Source organism: Carcharodon carcharias, chromosome 12 (genome assembly GCF_017639515.1).
Source record: "Carcharodon carcharias isolate sCarCar2 chromosome 12, sCarCar2.pri, whole genome shotgun sequence".
In the NCBI taxonomy this organism is placed as follows: domain Eukaryota; kingdom Metazoa; phylum Chordata; class Chondrichthyes; order Lamniformes; family Lamnidae; genus Carcharodon; species Carcharodon carcharias.
Genome location: NC_054478.1, coordinates 32,173,375 through 32,191,332, shown reverse-complemented (window position 1 = coordinate 32,191,332; position 17,958 = coordinate 32,173,375). Strand labels below are relative to the sequence as shown.

The 17,958-nt window shown below is 39.7% G+C and overlaps 1 protein-coding gene across 9 annotated transcripts in view; it reads left to right on the top strand.

Moving 5' to 3' along the window:
- The window catches only part of clasp1a (cytoplasmic linker associated protein 1a), a 307,929-nt gene that overhangs the window by 173,058 nt on the left and 116,913 nt on the right, over nt 1-17,958 (top strand). For all 9 annotated transcript variants that reach the window (XM_041201534.1, XM_041201541.1, XM_041201539.1 and 6 more), the window contains exons 15-19: nt 3,096-3,155; nt 3,684-3,761; nt 9,381-9,548; nt 10,359-10,408; nt 13,074-13,250. In XM_041201534.1, the coding sequence (XP_041057468.1) occupies nt 3,096-3,155; nt 3,684-3,761; nt 9,381-9,548; nt 10,359-10,408; nt 13,074-13,250 (533 nt within the window). The remainder of the gene's footprint in view (nt 1-3,095; nt 3,156-3,683; nt 3,762-9,380; nt 9,549-10,358; nt 10,409-13,073; nt 13,251-17,958) is intronic.

The window sequence follows — 17,958 nt, the reverse complement described above, 5'->3', positions numbered from 1 at the left end:
TGTCTGCAGCTTGACTGTTTAATGCAAATCAGACCTGAGCCCAGTCTCGATCGGTCCTCTGGCTACTGTGAACTGGCATGTGAAGCAACTGTTTTGCTGACTTGCTGCTCATTTTGGACAGAAATCCAATTTTTTAGCTTATGTTACATCTTCACCAGTTAAGTTTGAAGAACATATGCAGTTTAAAAATATGTTCACTTGGCTTTTAAGGCTGAAGTTACAGCAAATATCTGTGTTCCATGCAGAAAGTTATTCTTGTTGGAGGAGGCTGAGCCTAGCATTGGCTGGCTGTCATTGTGTTGAATAGGGATCAGCAGCCTTCCTGGATGGCAGTTTTGCTCTTAATTGCAAAGTTCAGAATTGACTGGAGCTTGAATCTCCAGCCGACTGCTTTCTGATTCTGAAAATTTGGATTTTTATTTGTTTTTTGAGTTGGAACAAGTTGATCAGTTCTTGTTTTTGGTTGTTAGTGCAGCTACTTTAGATTGAAAGTGCTTTCTCTTTCATTAGTTCTTTATTAAACCTCCCTTAAATTTAACAAAACATCAATTTTCTGATTAAAAACTAAAATTAACAAGAAAATTGTGTGAAATGTTCTTGTTTTACCATTTACGTTCCTGTTCAAGCCTGCATTCACGTTAACGTTTTTCTCCTTTGTGTAATTTATTTCATCTTCCAATAGATTCAGATACATAACCAATATGATTTGTAGTTAATATTGACTAGCTATATTGGCGTTTCTCTACACAAAAGGTTTCATTCTGACTTAAGTCTTAATAATTTAGGTGTATATAACTGGTGTTTATTTGTCAGGGAACTGCCATCCATTATACAAAAAGAAATTCTAATCATCTAATGCAAAACATTTCAACTTATAGTCCTGTCATTCATGAAGAAAATTGGTAACTTTTGCATTTTGTTAAATTGTATTGTTAGCAGTGTTGCCGTGGGATACTTAACAGTGGGAAACATTTCCTATGTCAATATGTTTGTTTTCTCTTATAACAATGAATAGAGAACTATAATTTTTGCCATTTATGAGCTAGTATTATTTCAACTGTTAATATGAAAAATATTTTCTCCCAGTATATTTCCAAATTCTTACCTTTACAATTGATCATCTGAAGCATTACAACAATGGCTTGGAACAAATCTTCTGACTCAGAGCTGAATTCAGTTTCTTAAAGGGTTTCATACCAGTTCATATTATTGTAACACTGGCTGTTTGATTCAGGAGGCCAGTGAAGGGGAGGCTTATACAGCAGGGCTTAAAAATAGCTATTTTGCTGCTTGCCCTCTAAACTGGCAACAACAGATTTTAAAAAACTCTTTTTAAAATCTAAATCTAATTTTTAAAGAAAACTGAAGAAATTTTCAGAATTCAGTCGCAGCTTCAAACATAACCATATCACACAAACAATTACAAAATGTAAAATTAGAGACAGGAAAAGACCCATCATTCCATTGACCTGCCTGTCACAATTTGTCACAATCATGTATCCTAATCCGCATACTCTCCACTCGGATGCCATACGCAGGAAAGACAGAAATTCAGATTTCAAAACCCAGGCCAATCAGGGAAAAATTAACCTGGAAAATTCTTCCATGCAAACCTCCCCAAACCCCCCACTACCACCATTATCAAAAATACTTCAAGGGCAGAATCTTTAGCATGAAATGACAAGTGTTGACGTCGGCAGAGCCTGCCGACATCAACGTGTAGTTGTGCGATAGTTCGGTCAGCGGGTGCACGCTGGAGCTGGCAGCGTGCCGACAATTAAAATGCCTGTTAAGGCCATTAAGTAATCAATTGTCCTGAATTTTTCACTGCCTGTACAACCTAACGGTTGTTGGGCAGACAAAAAGGCCAAGCAGCCTTTGCAATTTTTTGGAAACCTCAACCACGTGTGGGATGAGGTTTCCAAAAGCAAATACAAATAAAATAAAAACTTAATTTTGTAATTAAAAACATGTCCCTGCTCATGTGGCAGAGTCACATGAGGGGGCATGTTTCAATACATTTTTCTGCTCTTTATTATTCTTTTTGGAAAATTCTTCATTTCCCTGAGGCAGCTTCGTGCCTCAGGGAGATTATTCTGCGCTCTCTCGTGCGCATGTGTGAAGTCCGTGCTAGGCCTGCTCCCACTCTTCCCCCCCCCCCCCGCCCACACAGGCAGCACTCAGCACTGCCGCTCGCATATCACGCTGGGTAGGCCTTAATTGGTCTGCCCGCGTAAAATCGCGGAGCGCTGCCGATAGTGGGTAGCAGGCGGCTTCCCGCCTGCCCCAGCTGATCCCACATGCCCCAGCTGATCCCACATGCCAAGGGCAAAATTCTGCCCCAAAGCGGGAATCAGTCTTACGGCCTCCTCTACACCCTTTCCAATCACATCCAGCATGTGAGAAGACCAAAGGAACACATGGTATTCGAACTCAGGCTTCGCCCAGATCTCCTCCTGATCAATATTTATCCGTTAACATCATAAAAAACAAATTACCTTGTTATTATCACATAGCTGTTAGTGATGGCTTGTTCTGGGTAAAGTGGTTGCCGCGTTTTCCTATATTACAACGGTGACTATGCTTCAAAAGTACTTAATCAGCTACAAAGGCACCTTGTGGCCATGAAAAACATGAAATAAATGAAAGTCTTGCTTTTTTGCTTATTGAGAAGTTCCTACTTTTTCACTGGAACTTTCAGACCATTACATAAGTAATTAACTAGATTTCCCCCTCCTATGCAGAGTACTGCTACTTGTCATTGTAATACTATGATTTGACCTAGTTATTTTGCATTTAATGATGCTCAGTTGATACATTTGTGAAACGGTTTTGAAGACGTAAATACTGGCGCATTTGCCACGTGTATAAAATTTGAGTGTGGTATTCCTATTCATTCCCAGACCATAAACAATCTTCTTGAGGCCTAATCTATGGTAAACCTTATCATTTTTGAAACGCAACTGTATAATAAAAGATGGATGTGTATAGCTAAGCTGTAGTTATTTGAAATGTTGGCGTTTTTCTATTGATAGTGCCTTATTTACAGATAAGATGATGCTTTTATCAACAAAATTAAGCAATTCTTTTGACAGGCGTTCATTTGAATTTTTGGATCGACTGCTACTGGAATGGCAAACACACTCGCTAGAAAAGTAAGTAAACAACCAAGGAGCCCTTTCTACTGAATAGGCTGTAGCTTTTTTTTGATTACTATTAAGTGTAGTTTAAAGTGGAAACAACCTTTTGAACTGCAACATATAGCAAGTGATATCTGAACTGAACTAAATAGGGGAGAGATGTTGGTCATGATTACAATTGTAAATACTTATGGTCAGACAAATAGGTTATTGAAAATATATATTCCTAAGTATAGTGAGGAACTTGGGGTTTTAAAAAAATTAAGTTAGACAACTTGCAAGAGCATTGAATGTGGTAGCAATGCTGTTTCCATGGTAATGGAGGGAAAGTCTTTGAAAATGCTTTCTGAGGCTTATTTTCCTCTTTCTGTTTAAAAAGACAGTGTGACATGAAATTGAAGTTGGGAGGGATTATGCTGCTGGCTGTGCATAAACGTAATCGTGGTTATCCTAGATTATATTTTCTGTCTATAAAGTGGGACAGATTAAATGTTAGTTTTGAGATAAGACTCTGGCTTTTGTAATTTTATTCTCTCTTGTTAGACATGTAACTCTTCTGGCTGAAACGATAAAGAAGGGTATCCATGACGCAGATTCAGAAGCTAGACTCGAAGCTCGAAAGTAAGTTGTTCTTCATTACCTGACATTACTGTAATGCTTCCAAAATACATTTTGATTCACATGCCTTTAACCTATTAAAGCCCAAATATGAAACTTCATTAGATAAAGATTGACAACAACATTGGTCATTCTGTATTCAGTTCAGATTGATCATCTAATTTACTTACTGTTTTGGAATGTTGTCTTTGCCTTAGTTTACAATACATATTTTCAAGCCCTGGAAATAGTTCAGCGACAGAGAGCTCGATCCTGTAAGGCTGATTGTCAGTGCAAGCTGCTCATATTTGGCACAACGTTACACATTAGAAATAAGAAACATGCTGAGAGTTACGTGAGTTTTGTTTTGTCAGTAAGGCATGTCCTAACGAAAACATTCTGCCCCACCCTTTTCCTTTAAAGGTCCAAGGTAACTTTTCTCATATCAGTTTCTTTAACAATGCCAATGATTTTTCTTAATTGTGCTGGATGAAATGTCTGATTAAAAATGTTTTGTTCTTGGGATCTGTTCAACACTGGCAAGACAGCATTTATTGCTCTTCCCCAGTTTCTCAGAGGTGATAGTGTCCTCCTTTTTGAATTGCTGCAGTTCTGGTAGGACTCCTTTGGTGATATTATTTACGGAGCCTTGAATCTGACCCAGTGACTATGAAGGAATGGTGATATATGGCTAAGTTTGGAATGTGTACAATTTACAGGAAAACCTGGAGGGGAGTTAGTTTTCCCACAACATTTCTTCCCCTCTTCCTCTGTTATACTAGAGGTGATGGGGTGGGAAGTGCTGTTGAAATAATGCTACTGAGTTGCTAATTACATCCTGTTGATTGTACACAATGCAGCCACAGTGCTGGGGTGTATTCTCTTGTTAAATTGGTTAAGGCAGCAAATAGTTGAGCTATACTAACTAGAATGAAATTAAGTTTGATCCTGTTTTATGCTGAGTTAGCTGACCTCAGTTTCGGTAATTGGAGGACGGCTGCAGTTGGTTTCGACCCATAAGTCAAGCAGGGGAAAATCAAGTGACGTTCTTGTTCCAGATCTCTGTCTAGCCACTCCTCCTGTAATTGAACATGTGTGCACATCTGCTGGGAAACAGATCAGTATTTGCTCCTATAATTAACTCAATGACCAGGCTTTCATTTGAAAGAAGTAGAAGAAAGGAAATTGTACTGAAAAAGATCCAGCAAAGTAGATGTTATTTAGATCTGAGAACAATTCTTGGTCTTTTTTTAAAAAAAAATGGAGAAAAATAAAGATATTTCCCAATAAGGAAGATAGCTTTATTTTGATATTCAAACGAGGAAACTGGTATGAGAAGGATGATGCCTCTGTGACTGTACTCGTTACTACCTAATACAATGCTAAGTTGCTGCTAAGATTACGCACAAGTCTGCTGTCACCTTATTAATACACATTTTTAATAATTTTCTGCTCCCTAGTATCCAGATAGTAAGTTTACATCTATAACCTTGGTTATATTTTTGAACTTATGACTGTGGGGAGGGGTGCGCTTAGGAAGAGTTTAATCTTTTGAAATGCAACGTCAGGAATGTGTTTTCATTTCCTTTGGTGTTCTAAGTTGCTGAGTGACTGACTAATATATAAGTGATCTGTTATATGGAGTTGGAGAGGTTGTGTGTGGGCTGGACAGGGGAGAGAATAGAAAATTGTTAAGTTGCATTTCAATGTTTTGCATATTTTTAGTGAAGGAACATTTGTGTTGCTTTGAAATCGGAAAAGCAGTGAATGGCATTCAGTAGTTTGATTGCAGTTTAAAATGTCTGCCAAAATTTATCCTGAATTGATTTATACATTTCCCATGTTTTCGCTTAGCTTTTTGAAAATGTATTTTTCCCTTTCCTTTTGGGGTCATGCAAGACTACCCAGCCAAGAGAGAAGGCAGGTACCTATGTTGCTATCTCTGGCATTGCGATAGTTGTTGGCTATGGGGAGTCTGCAGGAGTTTTCTGGATGACTCCTTTGCTGAAATTTCCTTCCTTTCCTTTGTTGAAAAGCCTATATTCTGTGCAGTGAAGTGTCTGTGGCAGCATGGGCAATTTGGATGTTTGTCATTTGGCAAACAACAGGTGTGGTTGTGCATCTTGTCATGCCAAGAGGAAGCACGTTAACACGTCCTATAGTATTTGTTTTCGACTTGTCAAAGAGACAGAATTTTTTGTAGTGGGAAAAGTTATTTGTTAAGCCAACCACCGCTTTGGCTGCAGCTTTTTGGTCAACAAGTTTATTACCAAAACAAAAAGAGAAATACCTGGAAAAACTCAGCAGATCTGGCAACATCGGCGGAGAAGAAAAGAGTTGACGTTTCGAGTCCTCATGACCCTTCAGCAGAACTGGGTGAATCCAAGGAGAGTGGTGAAATATAAGCTGGTTTAAGGTGTGGGGGGAGGGGCACGCGGAGAGAAGTGGAGGGGGGTGGTGTGGTTGTAGGGACAAACAAGCAGTGATAGGAGCAGATAATCAAAAGATGTCACAGACAAAAGAACACAGAGGTGTTGAAGTTGGTGATATTATCTAAACGAATATGCTAATTAAGAATGGATGGTAGGGCACTCAAGGTGTAGCTCTAGTGGGGGTGGGGGGAGCATAAAAGATTTAAAAATAATGGAAATAGGTGGGAAAAGAAAAATCTATATAAATTATTGGAAAAAACAAAAGGAAGTGGGGAAGAAACAAAGGGGGTGGGGATGGAGGAGGGAGTTCAAGATCTAAAGTTGTTGAATTCAAAATTCAGTCTGGAAGGCTGTAAAGTGCCTAGTCGGAAGATGAGGTGATGTTCCTCCAGTTTGCGTTGGGCTTCACTGGAACAATGCAGCAAACCAAGAACAGACATGGATGCAAGAGAGCAGGGTGGAGTGTTAAAATGGCAAGTGACAGGGAGGTTTGGGTCATTCTTACGGACAGACCGCAGGTGTTCTGCGAAATGCAAGTGAAATGCTGCTTCACATGAAAGGAGTGTTTGGGCCCTTGGACGGTGAGGAGAGAGGAAGTGAAGGGGCAGGTGTTGCATCTTTTGCGTGGGCATTTGGGGGGTGCCATAGGTGGGGGTTGAGGAGTAGGGGGTGATGGAGGAGTGGACCAGGGTGTCCCGGAGGGAACGATCCCTATGGGATGCTGCCAGTGGGGATGAAGGGAAGATGTGTTTGGTGGTGGCATCATGCTGGAGTTGGCGGAAATGACGGAGGATGATCCTTTGAATGCGGAGGCTGGTGGGGTGATATGTAAGGACAAGGGGGACCCTATCATGTTTCTGGGAGGGAGGGAGAAGGCGTGAGGGTGGATGCGCGGGAGATGGGACGGATGAACCTTGGTTAAGGAAGAAGGAGGACATGTCAGAGGAACTGTTTTTGAAGGTAGCATCATCAGAACAGATGCGATGGAGGCTAAGGAACTGAGAGAATGGGATGGAGTCCTTACACGAAGCGGGGTGTGAGGAGCTGTAGTCGAGGTAGCTGTGGGAGTCGGTAGGCTTGTAATGGATATTGGTGGACAGTCTATCACCAGAGATTGAGACAGAGAGGTCAAGGAAGGGAAGGGAAGTGTCAGAGATGGACCACGTGAAAATGATGATGGGGTGGAGATTGGAAGCAAAATTAATAAATTTTTCCAAGTCCCAACGAGAGCATGAAGCAGCATCGAAGTAATCATCGATGTACCGGAGAAAGAGTTGTGGAAGGGGGCCGGAGTAGGACTGGAACAAGGAATGTTCCACATACCCCATAAAGAGACAGGCATAGCTGGGGCCCATGCGGGTACCCATAGCCACACCTTTTATTTGGAGGAAGTGAGAGGAGTTGAAGGAGAAATTGTTCAGTGTGAGAACAAGTTCAGCCAGACAGAGGAGAGTAGTGGTGGATGGGGATTGTTCGGGCCTCTGTTGGAGGAAGAAGCTAAGGGCCCTCAGACCATCCTGGTGGGGGATGGAGGTGTAGAGGAATTGAACGTCTATGGTGAAGAGGAAGCGGTTGGGGCCAGGGAACTGGAAATTGTTGATGTGACGTAAGGTGTCAGAGGAATCACGGAAGTAGGTGGGAAGGGACTGGACAAGGGGAGAGAGAAGGGAATCAAGATAACGAGAAATGAGTTCCGTGGGGCAGGAGCAAGCTGACAGTATCGGTCTGCCGGGACATTTCTGTTTGTGGATTTTGGGTAGGAGGTAGAGGCGGGCCTTCCGAGGTTGGGCGACTATCAGTTTGGAAGCTGTGGGAGGAAGATCTCCAGAGGAGATGAGGTCAGTGACAGTGCTGGAAACAATGGCTTGATGTTCAGTGGTGGGGTCATGGTCCAGGGAGAGGTAGGAGGAAGTGTCTGCGAGTTGACGCTCAGCCTCCGCGAGGTAGAGGTCAGTGCGCCAGACGACAACAGCACCACCCTTGTCAGCGGGTTTGATGACAATGTCAGGGTTTTACCTGAGAGAATGGAGTGCAGTAAGTTCGGAGAGAGACAGATTAGAATGGGTGAGAGGAGCAGAGAAATTGAGACGACTAATGTCATGCTGACAGTTCTCAATGAAAAGATCAAGAGAAGGTAAGAATCCAGAGGGAGGGGTCCAGGTGGAGGGAGAATATTGGAGGTGGGTAAAAGGATCCGTTGAATGGGCAGAGGACTCCTGCCCAAAGAAGTGAGCCCAGAGACGAAGACGGCGGAATAAGAGTTCAGCATTGTGCCGAGCCCAAAATTCATTGAGATGAGGGCGTAAGGGTATGAAACTAAGTCCTTTGCTGAGCACTGAACGTTCAGCGTCGGAGAGGGGAAGGTCAGGGGGTATAGTGATTACACGGCTGGAGCTGGGATTGGAAGATGGGGTGGGGACGGAGGGACAAGCAGGGGTGGAGGGTCCTAGATGGGTGTTGGTGTCGATGAGTTGTTGGAGCTTGCGTTTCTTAGCACTTGTGAGAAGGAGAAAAAGTTTCTTGTTGAGGCGTCGGATGAGACGAAGTTCTGCTGAAGGGTCATGAGGACTCGAAATGTCAACTCTTTTCTTCTCCACTGATGCTGCCAGACCTGCTGAGTTTTTCCAGATAATTCTGTTTTTGTTTTGGATTTCCAGCATCCGCAGTTTTTTGTTTTTATAAGTTTATTACCATCTGAACTTTTGCTAGTTTGATGTCTTACGCGATACGCATTTAGCACCAAGGTATGTAGATGGACTTCAGTATGTGCTGCCATTTTACAGCCTGCTGGACTCCATGTTTAGTTTAACAATTTCAGACCATAAACTGTCTCTCCCCATTTTGTCCCCTTTTCTTTGCACATTTCGGTTTTCTCCTATTTTTGCTTTCAAACGATAACACGCTTACTCCGGGCACGTTTTTTCTTTTGGTTCTTGCCCCATCACCATTTTCTTTGTTACTGTAAGACTAATTCCTTGTCATTCAAACTTCCACCATATCACAGACCTTCCTTTGTCCTTGTCCCACTAATCACTTACTCAAAACCTATTACATTTCTAACTTTTCTGAATTCTGGTGAAAAGTCATCGACCTGAAACATTAACTCTTTCTGTCTCTACAGATACTGGCTGACCTGCTGAGTATTTCCAGCATTTTCTGTTATTATTGCAGTAAATGCTGATTGAATATTCATGTGCCTTTCATTTTTTAGAGTGTATTGGGATTTTCACAGTCACTTTAGCAGAGAAGCTGAAATTTTGTTTAACTCATTGGAACCTGCCTACCAGAAACCTCTACAGTCCCATTTGAAAAATTCAGACAGTATTGTTTCCTTGCCACAGTCTGATCGTTCATCATCCAGTTCACAAGAAAGTCTAAAGTAAGAACTACAGTGTATTTGAATTCTAAGCTTAAAAACTGTGGAATATAAAGCCATGCCTTCAATTTCTTTACTTCAACTTTCTCAAAACATTGGTTATTTGGTACCATTATGGATTGGATTGTTTTGATTTAAAAGTATGACTACTGTATAATTTACAGTATCATGTAAAAGTAATATAATACAGGTTGAGTATCCTTTATCCAAAGTCCGTGGGGCTGATTGCGTTTCAAATCATTTTAGTTTTCAGACACCGCATGTAGGCCTAGGCCTAATTACATTACAATAGCCAAAGCCTAGGCTAGCTATAGTCTAAAGTAAATAAAATGGGTAGTAAAGTAAGATGTACCACTGAATAATAAATATAGGATACCTGAAATAAGTTCCCACCCATGGCACCAACTGTGATTCTACTTGTAGGAGAGAGTTTGCAAGGTAAACAATGCAGACAAAAATCATGAGGTAAACAGTGGAGATAAACAACTAGACTTCCTGCGTTAAAGGTGGGGTGAGGTCAGTGAGGTTTGTGTCTGCTTGTCTCGGGTTGTGTCAGCTTCAGGCAGAGACTTCATGCGCTAAAGGTCGATGAGGTTCCAAAAAGTGCTGTTTTTGGATGGGTTTGGTTTTCTGATTTACGGCTAAAGGATACTCGACCTGTATATTGTAAACTCAGATTGTGCCTCTCAACTAAAGTGGAATTTTAACTTTGCACCTTCTGAGCCACGGCAAGAGTTATATTTTATGTATGCATGTATGTGTGTGTTGTCTGCAGACTTGAAAATGTTATCAATATATATTTTCTTTTTCCAGCCGCCCCCTGTCTACAAAGCGCAGTCCTACTGGAAGCACTGTATCACGAGGTAAGAGGTTCCTTTGTTTTAGTCTCATCATCAACCAACATAAAACAAACTGGCATGGTAGGTGAAGCAGCGGAACTGTTCCACCCAAAGCACAACTTGCGTTTGAGGAAAGTAATTTCTGCGCTCCCCCAACAAAAACATCATCTTCATGGTCCCTCTCCTTCCCTTAATTCAATACTTCCCCCTTCATAGATTTTATATTTATCAAGCTCCTATGTGTATTTGCATTTGATACACCATGTACCATCTATTATCAAAACTATTACCGAAACTGCTTATTTCCACCTCCATAACATTTCCCACCTCTGTCCACACTGTATCCTCACTCATGCCAACCTTTATTCATGTTTTCATCATCTTTGGACTTTGCTTCTGCCCTTGCTCTTCTTGGTAGCCTGCAAACCTCCATCTCTTCAGATTATCTACAACTTCTGCTGCCTTTATCCTGTGCCCTACACAATCAAACTATCTCAACATTATTAATCTATATTGGTCTCCAATCCTCCAATAGATAGAATTTGAAATCCTTCACCTCACCCCAAAGCACACTCTGACTTTGCCTCAACCCATCGTTGCAACTTTGTTGTCTCCCAAAGCTTACAAGCTTCTTATATTTTCCTTCCACTTTTCTACTGTAACTTTAGCCAATCTATTCTGCTCTTTGGAACTCTGCCTAAAGCCCAAGTGTATCTAACTCACTCTCCACCTTTTAAAGTCTCACTTCAACAAAACTTTTGGTAACTTACTCTAACCGCCTTGTAAAAGCTGTATATCCACTCCCCTTTTTCTTCTGTAACTGATAGATCTGACTTCAGAAGCAACCATCCGTGGAAATTACAGTACAGCAAAATGGTATTCACTTCACATGGTTTCTAATGCTTCAATAATAGTGATTACTTTTTGCCTTGACATCTCCATTTTGGTAAGGAAAGGCATATTTTACTTTAATTATTTACTGTTTCAGAGATGTAAGCGAGTACGCAAAGAAATCAAGAACATTAGCGATCTCCCACATTTCAAGAGGAAAATCCTTTGATATATTGTATTTGACTTGCAAAATACTTTTGATTAAGTACCATGTGAGAACTTTCCTTACAAACTAAAGTCACTGGGTATTGAAAATACAATCTATGAGTGTGTATTAACAATTGGCTAAGGGGAGGAAGTGGAGACGGGTTTAAATTTGGAAATGTGTTGAGTTGAAATGTCCAGGAATCCATGTTGGGAACCCTCTTGCTGTGTTATGTCTAAGTAAACTAGATTTTCATGATTAAATTTGCAGATGAAACTAAGCTAGAAGATCTATGAGCTCAGTAGACAGGCAAGATCTTATAAAGTAGGCAAGGTAGGCTTTGAACTTGGTTGATCCAGTATTGAATTAAGCTCAATGCAGACAAATGAAGGGAGAAGATGTGTGTTTATATTCCATGTATGGGTTAGAACTTGCTAAAGGGAAGTTGAGAGAGATTTGGAGCTATTGTTTGGACATGAGCAATAAGTCAAATGTGCAGAGGAGAAACACTTGCATTTATATAGCAGCTTTCACAACCTCCAGATGCTTTAAGCCAATGAAGTACTTTTAAAATGTGGCAAGTTCCTGCAAACAACAATGTGATACAGTGCAGATAATTTGTTTATGTGATGTTGATTGGGAGATGAATATAGGACACCCAGAATAACTTGCCTGCTTTTCTTCGAGGTAGTGCCATGAGATCTTTATGTTGGCTTTAGAGCGCGTACTTGGGTTGAACCTGTCATCCGAAAGGCAGCACTCCTTCACTACTGCATTAGAGTACTAGCAGCCTAATTATGTGCTCAAGTCTCTGGAGTGCAACTTGAATTTACAGCCTTCAGACTGGGGCGATAATGCTAACCACTGAATCATGGCTAACAAATGACATGTAAGGTGGGAATAAAAATGTAATGATGAAATAATTGCTTAATTAATTTAATTAAGAGTTAATGCTAAATATACACAGTGTCCTGCTATAGTATGATATTCATTTCTAATTTCCTTGTACAATGGATGAATGATCAGGGGATAGATAAGAGTTTTCAACCTTGTTGAAAGATATCCGAAGCATTTAAAATACTTAATTGTATAGAGAAAAGAAACGAGCAACAAGATATGCTTGGGCAGCGGGACAAAGGTGACCATTTCAAGGTTGTTGACAAGTGCCAGGTAGTATTTCTTTACGCACAATGTGATTAACAGCTGACATGTGTTGCAAGGAACGTGGTCAAAGCATAACTTGTTTTAAAAAGTAGCTTGATTATGTAATGACATGCTATGATTGGTATCCTGGAGGGATGAGATCAAATGGACCAAAGATTCAGCTGCATGAAGGCCTATCTTGTGGGAATCCAGCCTTTGAGTGGTTTGTTAGGCCTTTTAGTTTGCAGTTAGTGTCAATAGAAGATTGTTCCATAGCAGGGGAAGACTTCAATTCAGCCTTCTGTCCGTAAATCACCCAGAGACATTGAAGGTAGCTCCATACAAGGCAGACTAATTATAAATCTTTTGTAGTAAAGTGGTAAATGGCTTAATGTTTTCTTTATTCCCACTTTTCTCGGATGAATGTTTCAAATTTGTTACCTTTGATATTTGCATATGAGATTTACTACCCAAGGTTTAATACCCTTTCTCCTATTTCTGGTGCAAAAGCTTCAACAGTCAGTACGAAGTCTGTGTCTAACACTGGAGCTCTGCAACGTTCTCGCAGTGATATCGATGTGAATGCAGCTGCTAATGCCAAGTCACGCTTGACAGCCACTCCAAGTAACACGCCTGGACATTTCAGCTCAGCGGCAGCTTTACCTCCAGGGTCCTACGCTTCTCTAGGTAAAGACTAAGAAGACCTCAACTTTTTTTTGAACTGTTAATGTACCACAATTCTATAAAAGGGCCATCCTTACAGGTCAACTAGGGTTTCAAGTGCTGTGAACAGAATCTTCCATTTTGAATTTGGAAACTATGTTAAAATCTAAATTCAGAGTGTTGACACCTTCCTGGGATTTTTTAAAGGAACATAATAGGAGCTTAGGACTTAGGAGTAGGAGTAATCCATTCAACCCTTTGCGCTTCTTCTGCCATCCAATAAGATCATGGCTGACCTGATTGTGGTCTCAACTTCACCTTTCTGTCTGCTCCCATAACCCTTAACTCCATCTAACTCATCCTTGAATAAATTCAATGACCCAGCCTCCACTGCTTTATGGGCAAGAGTATTCTCAGACAAATGACCCTCTATTTTGCTGTAGAATCAGTTGCTGAAATAGCCAGGAATGGTCCATGGTTTCAATGTCAATATATTAGGTGTATAAAACTTGGCAAAGTTTTGTGATATAGTTATTGAAAAGGTTATTGATAGGTTTTAAACAGGTGACCAGTGGCAAGTGATATCTCACTACGGGTTAAGCTATTTGTTTTGTGGTTAACGACTACCAGAGAAAGCTCACCTATCAATGTTTCAGTGGACATGCTTTCAAAGAATTTTGAAATCCAGGTATTTTTTGGGTTGTGTCAAAAGAACTAAGTATAGCATATCAAACCCATGGCACATTTTTTTAGGCACTTCTGGCTCTCTGAGCCAGAAACATTTACTAATAATAAGACTGATAGATTTTTAGGGTTTTGCCACGAGCAACAATTTGGAGCTTTCTTAACTCTGATATTATAAGATTTTGTGAAAACCATTAAATGAATAGACAAGCTGTATTTTGATTCTACTCTGGAAAAATATTTTGTAGCAACAGAATATACTAAATTAATCAAAATTCAAATGCTATATACTGTGGAATTTGGGTTAGAGCTTTAAGAAATAGGAACAAGAATAGGCCATTCGGCCTTATGAGCCTGCTCTGCCTTCAATATGATCCTGGCTCGTTCGCTACTCAACTGCACTTTTCCAATTATCCCGTATTCCTTGATTCCCTTAGCACGCACAATGTATTGATGTCTGACTTATATTTGCAATCGCTGAGCACCCACAGCCCTCTGGGATAGAGAATTCCAAAGATTCGTAACCCCGAGTGTAGAAATGTTTCCACATCTAGCCTAAATGGCCGACCCCTTTTTCTGAGACTGTAAACCCATGTTTTAGTCTCCCCAACCAGGGAAAACATCCTCCCAGCATCCATACTGTCAAACTCATCAATAATTTTACATTTTTCATTGAGATTACCTCTCATTCTTCTAAACTGTAGTGAATATAGGCTTTGTCTATTCAATCACTCATCATAGAACAACTCCTCGTCCCAGGAATCAGTTTAGTGAACTTTTGTGGCATCCCCTCTGAGGCAAGCATACTCTTTCTTATGTAAGAAAACCAAAACTGTACACGCTCTTCCAAGTGTCACTTCAGCAAAGTCTTGTATAATTGCAGCAAAACTCCTTTACTTTAATACTCCAATCCCTTTGTAATAAAGGCTGAAGGATTGCTCTCAACATTATAGATAGTGTTAATCATCATGTACCTTTTTGAAAGAGAATTTTCAAAAGCCATGAAATATAGCAAGAACCTAACAGTCTGCAATATTTAATACTAAACTTTGTCACCACCTTTAAAAAAAAAACGCAATTGGAAGTTAATTTTTGTCAAAGACTTTGATCTCTTAAGTTTCTTTTTGTATTTTCAATGAAGCAGTGCATTATATAATTAGGGGGCTGATAAGCTCAGTTGGCTAGATAGCTAGTGTGCTGTTCAGAATAACAGCACTAGCATGGGTTCAGTTCTCGCTACAGTTGAGGTAAACTTGGGACCTGCCTCTTGAGAGTGGAAGGCAATGGCAAGCCACCACACTCAGAAACTGTCAAGAAAAGCTGCTCAGGATAAAACATCATTAGAAAATAAGCCAAGGGCCTGCTTTCAGGCAGAGCACTAATGGAATTATATAATTATCATGATAATTATGTAATGCAGAATGTTGATTTTATTTCACTTGATTGGAGAAAATAATTTTGATTTGATTCCTTTTTTGCTGTTAGTGCCCATATTTTATGCCTTTCATAGCATTGGAGAAGTATTACAGCTCCACAGGATTCTTTTGTTTATTATGGCTTAAACTAGTGAGCCCATCTTTGCTAATCTTACTAACATTTCCCTGTCCTCCCTTCCCTATTTTCTTTTGCTGAAAGATGGCACATCCACTAAAGCTGAGGGTAAGCAGCTTGTTTTCTGTTACCAGCTGTCTGTCCCCATCTTGTGTATTCTGGCTGGTATCTGTGACAACACTGTTCTCTCAGTGGTTTCCATCTGTGACCATAATTGGTACCTCGCATGAAGTGTTGCATGGTGATGCAGTGTATATATAAATATATATATATATATGTACACATAAATATATATATATATATGTATACACATATATATATTTCCTCAGCTATACTTAACATGGAGTGTTGACCGTCAGTAAATTATATCTACAATTTGGGTTCTTTGAGTTCATACTGCAATGTTTGGACTCTCCAAAGAAATATATTGGCCAGTGTAATTAGTGATGACAAAATGGTTTTCTGGAGATCAAGAAATGCCATTATCTGAGTCAGCCCAGATTGAGGTTCTCTCTTACCTGCAGAATAACAGTTGTTTATGTTGATGAGAGAGGTTTTTTTTTTTGAAAAATATACTGTATTCATAAAATTTCTGGAAGAACATTTCAGTGTGGCCATCATAAAAAGTAGGCCTAGAATCTTTCCAGCATCAAAGTTGATACCAATCTTATAATTTATTGTTAAATTTTATTATGGTCTGGGTAAAGAAAGAAGAGAACAAATTTGAGTATGCACACACAACACAACAAAAATGAACAGCGGAGAAATCTGTGTTACACCAGAAGTCTAGATATTCCAGCTAAATTGTAGGTCTCATCAGACTGACTTAATTTCCATACATTCTAATTTGAGTAATCACAGCAAATAATGCACTATTTCCTTCCTGCAGCCATTCTGTTAGCTTAATTTTTGAATAAATAAATGTATAGGAGAAATTAGGTGAAAAAGAGCAAACAAAACGTACTCTTTGAATTCTGAAATAAACTGTGGTGTTTGTTCAAGAAATCAGATTTTAAGCAATACAAAATAAAGTTGTACAGTTTTCAGACCAAATTTCTGATCATATCTGTTGAGTTATTTCATTGTTTTCTTTGTTTTGTTGTATTGTGTTCCTTCTGTACTGTTCAATTTTGCAATAGTGACTTATTTTCCAACATGACAGAACTGACAACTTGAATTGTTTACTTCATCTTAAGGGGTTTCTACAAAGAAGGATGGTAAGAGAGTTGTGCAGGCTTTGTGCTTTTTTGTGAGCTTAGGCTGTGGAAAAGAGGCATCTCATTCTGTGTGCTAAACTTCTGTATTTGGACCTATGCACAATGTCCATCGGCTGAGAGATTGAGAGCAAATTTGTTAATTGACATAATTTACAACACAATTAATTTCTGACACTGGCTGTGTGTTATTTCCGTGGTGTGTTTGATTATGCAAAGTCAAATGGGTAGCTTGACTATTTTTGGTGGGCTGAGTGATGTGACTAGTAATGAAAGTTTGTGCTGTTCACATATAACTATTAGTAATTGGTCTCATTATGCTCAAGCTTCAGTTCTGTGCAGTATTTGGCAGTTTGCTTAGTGCATATAGTTACAAAGTGGTTGTCAATATAAACTTTGAATTAAAACTAGCTGAAGAGGAAATCTACTAAGGTGATTATTTTCCAGTTAAGTATTTCAGTAACATAGCAGAAACCCCTCACTCTCTATTGCAGAAAGTTGTGTATTTACTCCTTGTCTTGCTCACTCATTAAATGTAACTAACTTCTATGCTCTTTTTACAATATAACTTCCCACAGGAATATTAATAATTCCACATTGAGAAGGTATCAGCATATACACATTTACAGGATCTCTAACCATATAAACCTTAAACAACCATAAATATTGCTTTGAAAACTGACTTTGGAATTGCTGCTGGGGAATCTTCGAACATATAGGCAGAAACACAACAGATAACGCTAAGCTTTATGGTGTTCTCAAATTGGAAAGGTCTGATTAGATGCTGGTAGCTATGATAATTGTGATGACAGCATGTTTCTACATGTTGGAGTAATGCTTATACTGAGGATGTTGTATCTTAGCTCCAACATCACAAATGCATCCTGTTGTACCAATATATTTCCATTTCCACACCAACCATCTCTTGTGGCCTTTGTTTTGCCCCTAATTTTTTCTTAATTGTGCTGGAATGTAATTTCACTTATATAAGACCATTGGTACCTTAGTCAAATGTCCAAACATGACCCTAATCAGAGGGCATCACTGGTAAGAATGATCCTCTCTTCACCTGTCCAACTCAGACTGGTTGAGATGGCTGAATGATTTTTCCCCCCCATTTTTTCATTCTATGATATCTACAGATTTGAACTGCAGGTATCACTAAATAGCAATTAGTATTGGACACACAGCTGATTGTTCTCCTTCACAACCCGCCTTTCCATGATTAAAATCTGGAACATTTTTGCTCTTGTGGTTTAATCTCAAATAACATATGAGCATTT